The sequence below is a fragment of the Rissa tridactyla genome, chromosome 4 (assembly GCF_028500815.1).
Source record: "Rissa tridactyla isolate bRisTri1 chromosome 4, bRisTri1.patW.cur.20221130, whole genome shotgun sequence".
In the NCBI taxonomy this organism is placed as follows: domain Eukaryota; kingdom Metazoa; phylum Chordata; class Aves; order Charadriiformes; family Laridae; genus Rissa; species Rissa tridactyla.
This window is the reverse complement of record NC_071469.1, coordinates 93,035,584-93,049,337: the sequence shown is the minus strand read 5'-3', so window position 1 is coordinate 93,049,337 and position 13,754 is coordinate 93,035,584. Positions and strand designations below refer to the sequence as shown.

Here is a 13,754-nt window from a genome sequence, read left to right as displayed (position 1 = left end):
GGGGGCGAAATGGGGCTAGGGGGGGAGTTGAACCGGGCTTGGGGGGGGGGGGGGGGGCGAACCGGGGCTGGGGGCGACGGTCCAGGCTTGAGGGTCAAAATAGGGCTGGGGAGGAGCTGAACCGAGCTGGGGGGGGGGATGAACCGGGGCTGGGGGCGACGGTCCAGGCTTGAGGGCTGGGCTGGGCTTGGGGTCCGACCCGTTGCGGGGGGGGAACCCGCAGCTGCAGGAGGGCAGCGCCCGGGGCCGGGGGGTGTCCGAGGCGGGCGGGGCGGGGGCTGTGCGTGGGCGGTTCCCTCGGGGGGGGGTGTGTGTGTGGGGGGGGTGGGTGTGTGGGGGGGCCGTTCCGCCCCGGTGCCGCCCCCCACCTGCCGTGACCGTGACCGTGACCGCTCCCGATCTCTCGCTCGCTCGCTCCCCCCCGGTGGCGGCGGGTCGATGGCGGCGGGGGCTTGGCGTCCGCGGGGCCGGCGGGCGGCGGGGGGGTGGGCGCCGTGCGCGGCGCTGGCGCTGGGGTGGGCGCTGGGGTGGGCGCTGGGGGCGGTGCCGCCCCACCGCTGCCGCCCCGACGCCGCGCTGCTGCCGCCGCCGCTGCGCCGCCTGGCGGGGGCCGCGCTCCTCCGCGCCGCCGTCCCCCGCCTCCGCGGCGGATGGAGCCCCTGCCAGCTCTACCGCTACCCCCCGGCCGCCGCCGCCGCCGCCACCCGGCCCAACGGCACCGGGCCCTGCACCCGGGGATGGCACTACGCCCTGCCCGCCGCGGGGCTCCGCTCCAACCTCGTCACCCAGGTCGGGGGGCGGCGGGGGGGGGGTGCGTGTGTGTGTGCGGGGGGGGGGGATGCGTGTGGTGGGTCAGAACGGGGTCGGGGGGTGGTCCAGAAGGGGGTGGGTGGTCCTAGAGGGGGCTGGGGGGGGGTCCTCTGGGTGCAGGAGGAGGGGTCAAGGGGGGGTGGTGGTCGTCCAGAAGGAGGGGGGGGGAGCGGGGGGGTCTGTGGTGCGGAAGGAGGATGGGGGACACCTGGGAGCGGGGGGGTCTGTGGTTCTAGAGGGGGGTGGGAGGGGTCAAGGGGGGGTGGTGGGGGAGGGGGGGGTCCAGAAGGAGGGTGGGGGACAGCTGGGAGCGGGGGGTCTGTGGTTATAGAGGGGGGTGGGAGGGGTCAAGGGGGGGGGGTGGTGGGGGGGGTGGTCCAGAAGGAGGGTGGGGGACAGCTGGGAGCGGGGGGTCTGTGGTTCTAGAGGGGGGTGGGAGGGGTCAAGGGGTGGTGGTGGTGGTGAGGGGTGGTCCAGAAGGAGGGTGGGGGACAGCTGGGAGCCGGGGGGGGGTGTCTGTGGTCCTAGAGGGGGCTGGGAGGGGTCCCCTGGGTGCAGGAGGGGTCAAGGGGTGTCCTTTGGGGGAGGCTCTGTGGGTGGATGTGTGGGGAAGGGGGACTGGGGGGGAATGAGGGGGGGAATAAAGCTGGGGGCACCAGCAAGGGTCCCACAGGAAAGCCCTGGACGTGCAGGTGGAGCGCCAGGGGGGTGTCCTGGGGTGTTTGCTTGGGGGACCACAGGGATCCTGTGGAAGTGAGAGAGGTCCTCGGGGGGAGAAGGTGGGAAACCCCCCATGGAGGGGCTTTAGGGGTGGCTGGGGGGAGCCCCGGGGTGTTGGGGAGGGGACAGGGGACCTCCACATCCAGCTCCACATTTCTGCTTGTGGGGTGGGGGCTGGCCAGAACCCCCCCCAGGCAACTCATGGGGATCATGACCCCCATCTGTCCCACCCCTGCGGATAGCGGGGAAGTGTGCCAGGACCCCCCCCACCCCACCCCTCCCGTGCTGAGGTCTCCCCGCTGTGTCCCCCCCTCTCCCGCAGTGGGACCTGGTGTGCGCCTCGCGCTGGAAGGTGCCCCTGGACCAAACCACGCACTTGCTGGGCTGGATGCTGGGCAGCATCGCCGCCGGACTGGCATGTGACAGGTAACTGGGGGGGTCCCCAGGCTGGCTCCCCCGGGGCAGGGGGTCCCCTTGCCCAGCCCCAGCTCACAGCCCGTCCCCCGGCAGGTTTGGCCGCCGTCCCGCCTTCGTGGTGTCCCTGGTGCTGGCGGTGCCCCTGGGCCTCGGCGTGGCGCTTGCCGTGGACTTCGTCATGGTCCTGGTGGCGCGGCTGCTCTTTGGGGCAGCACTGGCAGGCGCCTTCCTCTCCCTCTACGTGGCACGTGAGTGTGCTGGCGAGGGGGGGTCCGCGGTGGCATGGGGACCGAGGATGCGCCATGGCGTAGGATGGTCCGGGGTGCAGGATTCCCCGGGATGCGGGATGCTCTAGGGTGCGGGATGCCCCACAGTCACGTCACCCGTGGTGCACCCCTTGCCCCCGCCCCTGCCAGGACTGGAGCTGTGCGACCCCCCGCACCGGCTGGTGGTGACGATGGTGGCCGGCTTCTTCTGGATCGCCGGGGAGCTGCTGCTGCCAGGGCTGGCCGTGCTGTGCCGGGACTGGCGGGTGCTGCAGGGCGCCGTCACCATGATCCTGGCTCTGCTGGCTGCCTGCTGGTGGTAAGGACCCCCCCCCCCCGCCCCGGGGCTGGGGGGCTGCGGGCATGGGGAGGGGGCTGCCACCTGCAGTGGGGCTGAGCAATGCCCCGGGGCTGGCACCAAGCCGTGCCCGGGAAGTGCCAGGGCAGCACCCAGCCCAGCACACCCTGCCCGGGGCTCTCCAGGTGGGGCGTGGGGACCCCCCCCACCCTGGGTAAACGTTTGCTCAGGTTTGAAGTTGAGGGTTTCTGGGCAGCATTTATTTGAAGCCAGGACGGGGGGGCGGGGGGGGGGGGTGTCAGCGCTGGAGCGGGGCCAGTCGCCTGGGAGCCCCGTGACTCCGACGCTTGTGCCCCAGGTGCCCGGCGCTGCTGCTGGAGTCGCCGCGCTGGCTACTGGCCACCTGGCAGCTGGAGAGGGCCAGGAAGACCCTGCAGGCGCTGGCCGAAAGCAGCAGCCCCAGCTCCAACGACAGCTCCTGCCACCAGGAGACCCTCCTCGCAGGTGTGTGATGGGGGCTGCCGAGGCCGATGCGACCCAGGAGCCCCCTCCCCAAAGCCACGGTGCCGGGGGCGGTGGGATGGTGCCGGCTGTAACGCGGGTCCCCCCTGTCCCGGCAGAGCTGGAGTCCCTGTCCCAGGGGTCCCCGCAGCCGCGGTACCACGCCGTCTGCGAGATCTTCAGCACCAGGGTCATCTGGAAGAACGGAGTCATCCTCGGATTCGCGGCGTGAGCAAGCGGAGGGGTGGGATTGGGGTGAGGGGGGTCCCACTCACGGCCCCCTGACCCTGCTCTCCTGCAGGTTCATCGGCTCCGGCATCCGCCACTGCTTCACCCGCAACCTGGACCCCCACCTGCCCCACTTCTTCTCCTCCTACTTCGTGCTGGTGGGCACCGAGGCGGCCGCCTGCCTCTTCATCTGCCTGACGGCCGAGCGCTTCGGGCGCCGCGCCATCCTCCTGCTCTGCACCGTCCTCACCGGCATCTCCTCCCTCCTGCTGCTGGCCCTCACCCAGTGTAAGGAAGGACGGGGGACCCTGCGGTGGGCTGCAGCCCCCAGCTGGGGGCTGGGGGTGGGAACAGGATGCGTGTGGGGGGGGTCTGTGCAGGATTTGACCCCTGTTGGTGTTTCCCCCCCGCCTCAGACCTGCTGGACCTCATTGTCCTGACCCTGTCTGTGGTGGGCATCACCGCCTCCCACGCCGTCACCATGCTCAGCATCTTCTTTGCCAGCGAGGTCCTCCCCACCGTGGTCAGGTAAGGGTGTGGGGGGGACTGACACTGTGCTACCCTGGGGTGGGGGGACACCGGGGCAGGGTCCCCCGGGCCCCCTCTGAGTGTGTTTCCCCCGCAGGGGTGCCGGGCTCGGCCTCATCGTGGGGGCCAGCTTCCTGGGCAAGGCGGCCGCCCCCATCACCGCCATCCCCAACAGCCGGGGCTTCTTCCTGCACCACGTCGTCTTCGCCTCCTTCGCCATCCTCGCCGTCCTCAGCATCATGCTGCTGCCGGAGAGCCAGGGCCGCAGCCTGCCCCAGTCCCTGCAGGACGGCGAGAGCCAGCGCCGGCCCCCACTCTTCCACCGGCCCCCCCGCGAGGACCACCTGCCCCTGCTCGCCCCCCACGGCATCCCCCACGACTACTCCCGCCTCGCCACCTCCACCAAGAGGATGCTGGGCTCCCCGGCCGCCCCCCGCGAGACGTAGCTGTGCCCCACCACCCCCCCCAGGGTCTCCCTGCTGCTGGGGGGCTGAGCACAGTGCCGGGATCCCCGCGGAGCACCGGGACCCCCGTCTGTGGGGGCTTGCGGGGATGGTGGGGTGCCCCCGGGACACCTGCGATGGCTGGGCTGGGGGAAGCAGCGCACCCACCCCACGGCGGGGCCGGATCCTGCCCCAGGAGGAGCTGTGCTGGGAGTCCTGGGGCAGGGGTGATGCCCCCCCCCCCCCGGGGTGTTTGCGATGGGTGCTCGCCAGCTGCCAATAAAAGTGCCTTGTTTCTACGGGCGGCTGGCGTGGTCGGGGCCCCGCGCGGCGCCCCTGCCACCGGCCCCCTTCTCCGGGGTCTTTATTATGAGGGAACCGGGGGAATCCTCGCCCCCGCCCCGGTTCTGCAGGGTCTTTTCCTGGGCTGTGTCCCCCCCCACGCCCAGGGATGCCCCTGTGCTTGGCCTCTGCCTTCCTGCGGGCGCGGGGTCTGCGGGTGGGTGCAGGCGTGCAAACCCCTGCGCTGAGGCTTCTCTCTGGGTCCCTGGTGCACACGCGTGTGCAGAGCCCCCCCCCCCCCCCCACGTCTGGGTCCCTGGTGCACACGCGTGTGCAGAGCCCCGGCAGCCAGGCGTCTTGTGTGTGTCCGTCTGCAAAGCCGCTGCGTCTGGGCATCTCCTGCACACGCGGGTGCAAAGCCCCCCCGCTGCCCCCACCGCCCCCGTCCCCGCTACTGCCCGTAGAGGTCGGCCAGGCGCCGGAATCGCGGCCCCCACTCGCTCAGGTAGTCGTAGTCCTGGTCCTCGTCCGTCAGGCTGGAGACGATGGAGCTGAGGGGGCTGGCGACGGAGCCCGAGCCCTCGTAGTCGTAGATGAGGGCCGTGTCGTAGGGGGGCACGCTGGGGTCGCTGTCGGCTGCCTCCAGCCCCTGGCGGGGGGGAGAGAGGGACACTGTCAGCCCCAGGAGAGATGGGGGGGCTGGGGTCAAGAGGGGTACCGGGCGCCGTCCCCACCTCGTTGATGAAGTCCTCGATGTCTGAGGGGCTATTGGGCAGCTTGCGGGGGGCCAGGGGGGTGGCCGAGCTGAGCGGGGCGTCCCTGCGCACCGGCGGCTTCACCCGGGGCGGGAAGAGCTCGGGGTGCCGGAGCTGGTTGATGTCGTAGGCGTCCTGCGGGGACAGGTGGGGGGTCAGGGGTGCCGGGCTGGGATGGACGCCGCCCGCCCGGGACCCCCCCCACGTCCTGCTCACCTGGTCCTCCTCGCCGCCGCCCTGCTCGTCGTAGTTGAGGATGTTGTCGCGCATGTCGTCCCGCGAGCGCTGCAGCAGCCCCTTGCGCAGAGCCCGCCGGCGCCCACGCACCCGCGCCGCCCCCAGCCCCGCCAGCACTGCGGGCAGAGGGCAGGTGGGCACGGGGTGGGGGCACGGGGGGGCGTGGGGCAGGCGGGGATGGGCACGGTGGGACACGGGGCGATGTGGGTGCTGGTTGGGTTTGGGATGCCGTTGGTGGGGCTGGGAGCATGGGATTGGGGATGCAGGTAGGGATTTGGGGTGGGGGATGCTGGGCAGGGGAGGAGTGATGGGGTGGGATGGGGTGATGGGAAGTGGTTGGGGGCATCTTGGTAAGGGTCAGGAAGGGTTGTTGGGGGAGGAAGGGTGTCGAGGGTCATGGGTAGGGTCTGGATGGGGTGGCCAGGATGAGGAGGGGGTGATGGGGGACATGAGTAGGGAGAGGATGGGGTGTCCTGGACCGGGATGGGGTGATGGGGGACATGGGTACGGAGAGGATGGGGTGTCCTGGACTGGGATGGGGTGATGGGAAGTGGTGGGGGGGGTCTTGGTAAGGGTCAGGAAGGGTTGTTGGGGGAGGAAGGGTGTCGAGGGTCATGGGTAGGGTCTGGATGGGGTGGCCAGGATGAGGAGGGGGTGATGGGGGACATGAGTAGGGAGAGGATGGGGTGTCCTGGACCAGGCTTTGGTGATGGGTGTGGCGGGGGACAAGGTGACAGAGCGTGGTGGTGGGGTTCAGGATGGGTGGTGAGGACCAGCACTGCCTGGTAGGGCACGGGGCTGGGGTGCCGGGTGGGGGCAGGATGGAGGGGCTGGGAGGGGTGGGGATGAGGATGAGGATGGTGGGGTGTCTCACTCACCAAGGAGGAGGAGGAAGCTGCCGAGGATGATCATGAGGGCCCCGAGGGTGATGCCGGCCCCGGCGGCGGCGGCGGCCAGGACGCCGTCCTCGCAGGTGCCGTCCCGTCCGCAGTGGCACACCGAGATGTTCAGCAGCTGCTGCCGCTCCTGTGGGGGGGTCCCCGAGTCCCGGAGGAGCAGCGGGAGCGAGTAGGGACCCTCGGGCAGCTCCACCAGCACGGCCAGCACCGCGTGGGTCACTGCGGGAGGGGCATGGCCGGGGAGTGAGTGGGGGTCCCCTGGCCCCCGCTATGCAGCAAGCCCCCTCCCCTCGCCAGCCCTCACCATTGAAGCGGGTGATGCTCCAGTTGCGGGCGAGCTGGGGGTGCTGGGGGCTGAGCTGGTAGTGGAAAGGGGCACCGTGGGGGGGCCGGTCGTCGTCCGTGGCCCCCAGGAGCAGGCTTCCCCCACGGCCCGGCCGCCCGCAGACCACCCCGGCTGGCGGCAGCAGCAGGGGCGGGTGGTCGTTCACCTCCAGGATCTCGATGGAGAGGGTGCCGGTGGCGGAGAGCGGGGGCTCGGCTGGGGGCAGAGAGCGGAGGGGTCAGGGGGGTTATGGAGGGATATAGGGGGACACACAGCGGTGGCGGGGGGGGTCGCTCACCGTCATCGCGGGCGAGGAGCAGGGCGATGTACCAGCCGCCCTGCAGGAAGGCGGAGGGGTGCAGCAGCTCCCGCTTGGTGCGGACGGTGCCGGTGTGGGGGTCCAGCTGCAGCCAGTCCGCCGGGTCGTAGAGCAGTGCGTAGCTGTGGGCGCGGGGCGGGGGGAGCACGCCGTCACCCCCCCCGCAAAACACCCACCGCAGGCTGCGAACGTGGGAGCTTGAACGCGGTGAGCGCCGGGAGGTGATGCCGGGGGACCGGGCGCCGTAACCCGTGGGCTGGGACTCACCTGAGGGTCTGGAGCTGGCGGGTGTCGGGGTCGCTGGCGGTGTAGGTGGTGACGGGGGTGCCCGGGGGGGCCCCCTCCAGCACGCTGACCCGCCGCGGGTTGTCACGGAAGATGGGTGCCTCGTTAACATCCCGCACCCGTACCCGCACGGTGGCCAGTGCCCGGGGGCTAGCGGGGGCTGTGGGCTCCAGCGGCTGCTCGTTCTGCACCGACACCGTCAGCTTGAAGCGGTCCCGCACCTCGTGGTCAAGTGGCTGCCGAGAGGGGCCACGGGTCAGCCGAGCCATGGGACAACCCCGTGGTCCCCCGTCTGCCCTGCACCCACCTTGGCGACAGAGAGCACGCCGTCGTTGGTGTAGGGGTCGGTGCGGATGGCGAAGGCACCCTCAGGGTCACCCTCCAGGATGGTGAATTTGGCCAGCCAGTTGGGTGAGCCGGCCAGGTCCTTGTCGTGTGCGAAGACCTTGCCCACGTCCACGCCGGCCGCCTGCTCCTCCACCTCCATGGAGAACTGGGGGAGAGGGACGTGGGGCTGGTGTCTTGCCCCCTGGGATGTTGCTGACCCCCCCACATCCCCTCATCCCGCCCCAGCCGCTACCTCCTCCTTGGTGAACTCAGGAGGGTTGTCATTGATGTCCTCCAAGTAGATGACGGCTGTGGCGGTGGTGGTGAGCCCGTCCCCGGACATGTCAGCTGCCTGCACCGTCAGGTTGTACACTCCCATGGTCTGCAAGAAAGGAGGGGGGTTATGTGCTGAGCCCCTCTAGCCCCCCCCAGGAGCCCAGAGGTCCCCCAGCTGCTGGCCACCCACCCTGTCCCCACGCCTGGGTCTGCTTATGGCTGGAGCTGTTTTTTCATCACCTGTGGGGGGTCTCTAGTTGCCCCCAGTCCTGGTGTTGCCCTGGCGCTGCCCATGCCCCCCATGCCCGCTACCTCACGGTCAAGGCCGGGCTGCGCGGTGCAGATCTCGCCGGTGGTGGCGTTGATGCTGAACATGCCGGCAGCGCCCTGCTCCAGGATGGAGTACCGCAGCGCCGCGTTGTCTGTGTCGGGGTCATCAGCATCGGTGGCATCCGCTGTCATCACACAAGTCCCTGTGGCCGCAGGAGTGCCCCGGTGGGTGCCAGCGTGGGGGCTGGCTTGGCCACCCCAGCCTTGGCCCCCCGGCTGGACCTACCTGGCTCAGCCCCCTCCACCACGTGCCCCGTGAAGACGTCCTGCCGGAAGAGCGGCCGGTTGTCGTTCTGGTCCACCACGATGATCTCCAGGTCAGTGGGGTCCTCCAGCGTCATGCCGCCCAGGTCCAGCGCGAAGGCTTTCAGCTGCGGGCACAGAGCGGGTGGGTCGGGACCCCAATGGGGGAGCTGGGGAGGGGGCTGTGGGCGGCTGGGCAGCATCATTACCCGGAAGCGGTCGTTCTCCTCCCGGTCCAGCATGGCGTTGAGGAAGACTTTCCCGCTGAACTTGTCGATGGAGAAGATGCCCAGGGGCTCCTCGTCCACCCCGGGTCCCTTGATGCTGTAGATCACCCCCCCGGGCTGCTGCTTGTCTGACTTGATCTGCCCCAGGGAAAGCAGGGCTGGTGGTCCCGGGGCTGGGGGGGTCTGTCCCCTGCCTGGGCTCCCCCTCTGCCCTGACTCTCCCCCCATGCCACGTCCCCCGTGCGATCCCCCTGCCCAAGGTGCCCCCCCACCCCACCGCCTGGAAGAGAGGGTGGGGGGGTTCCCTGCCTACCTGCACCAGGAGGTGGGGGATGCGCTTGTGGTTCTCCGAGACGCTGATGGGGGGGATCACCCAGGCCCTCTTCACCCGCCGCGGACTCTCGTGCTGCCGCCAGGCCTGGGGGCTGCCGGGGGCTGCGGCACCTGGCTGGGCTGGGCTGGCACCCTGTGGGGGGGGGGACACAGTGCTGCCGGTGACCCTGAAACCTCCAGAGTGGGGTGCAATGATGGGGCAGGGCCTTGCACCTGGGATGGGTGCGCGGTGCCGGGGTGCGCGGTGTTGGGGTACGCAGCGCTGGGGTGCACGGTGCTGGGACCCCCTGACTGGGTTGGGTCTGGGGGAGTGGAGAGGCCACCCAGCTCCCCCAGGACCTTCGTGCTGGTGGTCCCCTGACATCCTGGTGTGACGGTGACAGTCGCCCTGCCAGACTCACCAGGAAGGGGTGCGCCTGGGTACAGCCCTGTGCTACGGCTGGGACGTGCCCCACAGGACCCCTGGGGTGGGGACGAAAGTCTTGTGGCCCCACGTCACCGTCACCTCACCATGTGGATGTGGCAGCGAGGGCAGAAGGGTCGGGGCCAGGTTTGGGCAGTGTGGGTGTCCCGGCCGGGGCACAGAGCCAGGGTGCTGGGTGGGGAGAGGGAGCCAGGGGGGCTGGGATGGAACTGGGGGCTGAGGTGGGGAGATTAGGAACAGGGACTCGGGGAGCAGGAGTTACGGGGGGGCTGCAGTGAGGGTCAGGGAGCTGTGGGGGCTAGGATGGGTTTAGGGGCTGTGAGGGACTGGGCTGGGGGTTATCAGGGAATTGGGTGGGTGGTAGGGGGGTCCGGAGCTGTGGGGAGCAGGTGTGGGGGTTGGGAGATGGGGGTTGGGAGGGAGGCAGGGAGCTGTGCATGCAGCCTAAACCCCCTCCCCCCGCCCCGGCCCCCGCATCAGCTCCATGCCACATTCCATGCGGGCTCACCCTCATCCTGGGCCCCAGGGACACAGCTGTCCCCTCCCCGGGGAGGGAGCACATCTGGGCAGCACCCGCCATTGCACCCACATCTGCACCCACCCTGGCCGCACCGCTGGGTGCTGGGGTGCCCCGGGGTGCCCGGCTGGGGGAGTGGGGCAGCGGGGATGGCTGTGCTCGGCGGGGGGGGGGGGTTCCTGGGGATGGTGTGGGGCTGTGCCAGGGGATGTGGGGCGGGCTGTGTGCCAGACCCACGGGAGGGGCAGGACAAGGGGCTTGTTTTGAGGCCGTGATGGGAGCTGCCTGCGGCCTGCAGCTGTCCCTCTGCCCTCCCTGGAGAGACCCCCCCGCTTCCCTGGGAGGCCGCTGGAGCTCAGGGCGGATGGGGAGGGTTGTGGGGGGCAATGGAGGGTCCTGCTGCTGTCGGGAGGCTGCCCTGCGGGTCTCCTTGGGGTCCAGGCCAGAACCCGAGCAGCTCCATGTGGCTCAGGCCTGAGACTGCGGTGAGGGGCTCTGGGGGTACATGCACAGACGGGGGAGGTGCAAGGGGGTCTGGGACCGCAGCCAGGGTGGGAAAGGGGGGAGCGGGGTGGTTTTGAGCACCTAACCCTCCCCCAAATCCTATCTCCTTGTTCACAAACGCAGGCGGTGTGCCGGAGATGCAGGATCCCCCCTGCCGCCACCATCTGTGGGGTGGGAAATGCCCCAAGAGGGGCACCGAGCCCCCCGTCACCCCCATCCCCATCCCCGCTGCCCCCAGGGACATGCCTCCGCGGGGTCTGGGGTCCAACTGCCCCCCAGCACCACATCCGGGCTCCCTATATCGGCTGGCCCTCCCAGAGCACGGAACAGGGGGGGGGCCCGTCTCCATCCCCGTCCCCATCCCCGTCCCCATCCCTTCCCCGTCTCCCCGCGCCCCTTACCCGAGCGCAGAGGGGGGCGAGCAGGCAGGCGAGGAGGAGCGGGGGGCCCATGGCGGAGCGGGGCGCAGTCCGGCCGCCAGCCCCGAGCCGTTCGCCGGCCCCGAGCTAAAATAACCGCGGGGCTGGCTGAGTGACAGCACATGTGCTGCCGAGCGGGCCGGGCCCCCCCCGGCCGGGCAGCTGTCCCTGCCGCCCCCCCCCCCCACCCCCGGCCGGCAGCCTGCACCCCCTGCCCGGCGGGGGCCCGGTGGGGCGGGCGGCGGAGGGGGCCGGGCCGGCCGCGGGGGGATGCGGAGGGGCGCGGGGGGGGTCCCCGCTGCCCGGGGCGGGGGGCCGGGGGTGCGCAGCCCCCGGGATAAGGCGGGCGGGAACGCGGCAGCTGTCGCCGGGCGCGCCCCGGGGATGCCGCGACGGGGCGGGCGGGGAAGGAGGGACCCGGCCCCGCTGCCCCCGCCGCGTCTGGGCCGGCACAGGCTCTGCCCGTCCCGTTCTGCCGCGCCCCCCGTCCAGGAGAGCGCCCCCGGCCCCCCGCCCCGGTCCGCGCCCGGGCCCGGTGCCGGGGCCGCCTGCTCTGGCGGTGGGGCCGGGGCCGGTGCCGGTCGGGAGGGGGACGGCACCGACCCGCCGTGTCCCGGCCCCGGCGGCTTCCCACGGGGCGGAGCGCGGCCTCGGGCTGCTCCCGGAGCCCCTGCAAGGCCGCCGGCCCCCCCGTCCCGGTTCCCGGTGCCGCTCCCGGTGCTGCCCCCGACCACCGGGGCCAGTCCCGGTGCTGCCCCCCGACCCCTGCTGCCGCTCCTAGGGCTGCTCCCGATCACCGGGGGCGGTCCCGATGCTGCCCCCCATCCCCAGGGCCGGTCCCGGTGCTGCCCTCGATCCGCGGGGCCGGTCCCGGTGCTGCCCCCCGCGACCCCCGGTGCCGGTCCCGGCGGCGCGGCGACACAGCGGCACCAGGTGGCAGCATCGTCCCGGCCACCGGCCCCGACACCAGCGGTTCCCCCCGCCCGGGGAGCCGCAGCGGGGAGCGCCCTCCAACCGCCGGCGCGGGGTCCCCGGGGGTCCCGGCTGCAGCAGGGCTGGAAATCCGCCACCCCCTGCCCCCAGGCAGGGCGGAGTTGGGGGGCGGAAGGCTCCTCGCCCTCCCGGGGAACCAAGCCCTGGGCCTGGCAAGGGAATGTGTGGTGTTTGTGACACTGGTGGCATCGCCATGTCCCCACACGGCTGCTGTGGGCATCCCTGCCCGGCCAGCACCGCTCCCCTTCTTGGGAAAAAGTGCCCTTGGTGCCATCCCGGTGTGGGAATCGTTTGGAGCGTGGTTCAAGGCGTGGAGCGCTGAGACGAGGGTAGGGCACAAGGCATGGGAAAAGGGCCAAGGGACACAAGACATGGGATGCAGGATGTCTTCTGTCCGTCCCCAGAAGCTGAGCGGTGGTGGCAGGGGTGTCGGCATCCCCAGGGACAGCGGGAGGGGACACAGAGCCGCGCCATGAGTGGGTGAGTGTCAGGCGCTGGTCACCCGTGGTGTGGCTGGGCCCTGGCGCGGGCAGCGGCGCTCACTTGCCTGTCTGTCTGTCTGATCCCATCCATCCTCCCCACTCGCCCTGTCACCCCACATCAGTGTCACGGCGGCGACCTGCCCCGGCGGCGCTGGCCGGGGGTCCTGGCAGCTGCCCCTGACCCTAACGCGCCATGGCAGCGGGGCGGCCGAGCAGATGTTCCCTGCCATCGGCACCGCGGCATGGGGATGCGGGGGTGGCAGATGTGACGGGCTCTGACAAGGTGCCAGTCCCCGGTCGTGGTGCCGGTGCTGCCGGCCACGGGAGCTGCCTGGTGCCCATGGCATGGCTCTGGCTGCGGCACGGCAGCAGGACCCCCGCCCCCCCCCGACCTCCAGCCTGCACTGCCACCCCCTGCCCCTCTCCCCCTGCAAACTGGGGCTCCCACTGGGGTGAAGGGATTTGGGATCCCACAGATGCTGGGTACAAACAGGACCAGCCCAGGCTTACGACCCCCCGCCCCCCCTGCTTGCTGTGCTGGGTCAAAGAAGAGGTCACCCTATTTTGGAGGGGCCATATCTCCCCCTCCCAGCTGACACCCTCTGCTCTGCCCAGGCCAGTGCAAGAGCTGCGGGTGTTGGGACCAGTTGTGCCCCCCACCGTGGATATTGGGACCAGTCATGTCCGTAATATGGGTGCAGTGGGACCAGTCCTGGCCCCAGTGCAGTGACTGGGGGGGGGGTCTGGGCAGTGCCCCGTCCCCACCGTGCCCAGTGATGGAGACAGGGAGCATCTGGGAGCGCAGAGCCGAGCAGCGAAGTGCCAAATGCCGGCGCAGCAGCCATAAAGCCACCGGAGCTTCGTCTTTTTTTTTTTTTTTTTTTTTATGTGGCAATAAAAGATAATGTCAGCTATAAAGCGCGAGAGCAGGTCCCAGCGTGCCCAGCCGCCCGCTGAGCCCGGGGCAGGGGTGAGCTGTTGGGAGCAGCTGGGGGGGGGCACGGAGGTGAGGGCGGCCCCCAGCTCCCTGGGGACACCCCAGCAAGGAGGTACCTTGCTTGGGACGAGGGGGTTCCCGGTGGGCTGCGGACAGGGGGACGCCGCAGCGGGGCAGGGGACGCTGCGGGATGGCCAGTATCGGTGGCGGGGCCGGCGTTAGAGCCGACGCATTAAAGATGCTACTTTGGGTTGTTGTTGTTGTTGTTTTAATGGTTTTATTGCGCGATGCCGGGGACGGGCCTGGCAGGCCTTAATGAAGGAGATTGATGGCTTAATAGCCTGCAGCCATTACGGGGTAATTGAATGGTTGTGTACATATGATCAGACCGTCGATGCGGACGTGGCTCGCAAGTGAAGCGGCTGGAGC

The 13,754-nt window shown here is 70.9% G+C and overlaps 2 protein-coding genes across 2 annotated transcripts; one reads left to right on the top strand and one right to left on the bottom strand.

Annotated features, from left to right (window-relative positions):
- Nucleotides 1-438: 438 nt before the first annotated feature.
- On the top strand, nt 439-4,346 carry SLC22A31 (solute carrier family 22 member 31). The gene is made up of 9 exons (XM_054198195.1): nt 439-789; nt 1,853-1,956; nt 2,041-2,195; nt 2,364-2,532; nt 2,870-3,015; nt 3,132-3,240; nt 3,314-3,528; nt 3,657-3,768; nt 3,866-4,346. Exons 1-9 carry the CDS (start codon nt 439-441, stop codon nt 4,212-4,214), a joined length of 1,710 nt encoding a protein of 569 aa, XP_054054170.1. The 3' UTR covers nt 4,215-4,346.
- Nucleotides 4,347-4,944: 598 nt separating this feature from the next.
- On the bottom strand, nt 4,945-11,045 carry CDH15 (cadherin 15). The gene is made up of 14 exons (XM_054198183.1): nt 10,896-11,045; nt 9,030-9,182; nt 8,699-8,854; nt 8,473-8,617; nt 8,229-8,389; nt 7,894-8,022; nt 7,621-7,806; nt 7,296-7,549; nt 7,008-7,150; nt 6,689-6,925; nt 6,364-6,603; nt 5,465-5,601; nt 5,228-5,383; nt 4,945-5,142 (listed from the first exon to the last, which is right to left on the bottom strand). Exons 1-14 carry the CDS (start codon nt 10,944-10,946, stop codon nt 4,945-4,947), a joined length of 2,346 nt encoding a protein of 781 aa, XP_054054158.1. The 5' UTR covers nt 10,947-11,045.
- Nucleotides 11,046-13,754: the final 2,709 nt, after the last annotated feature.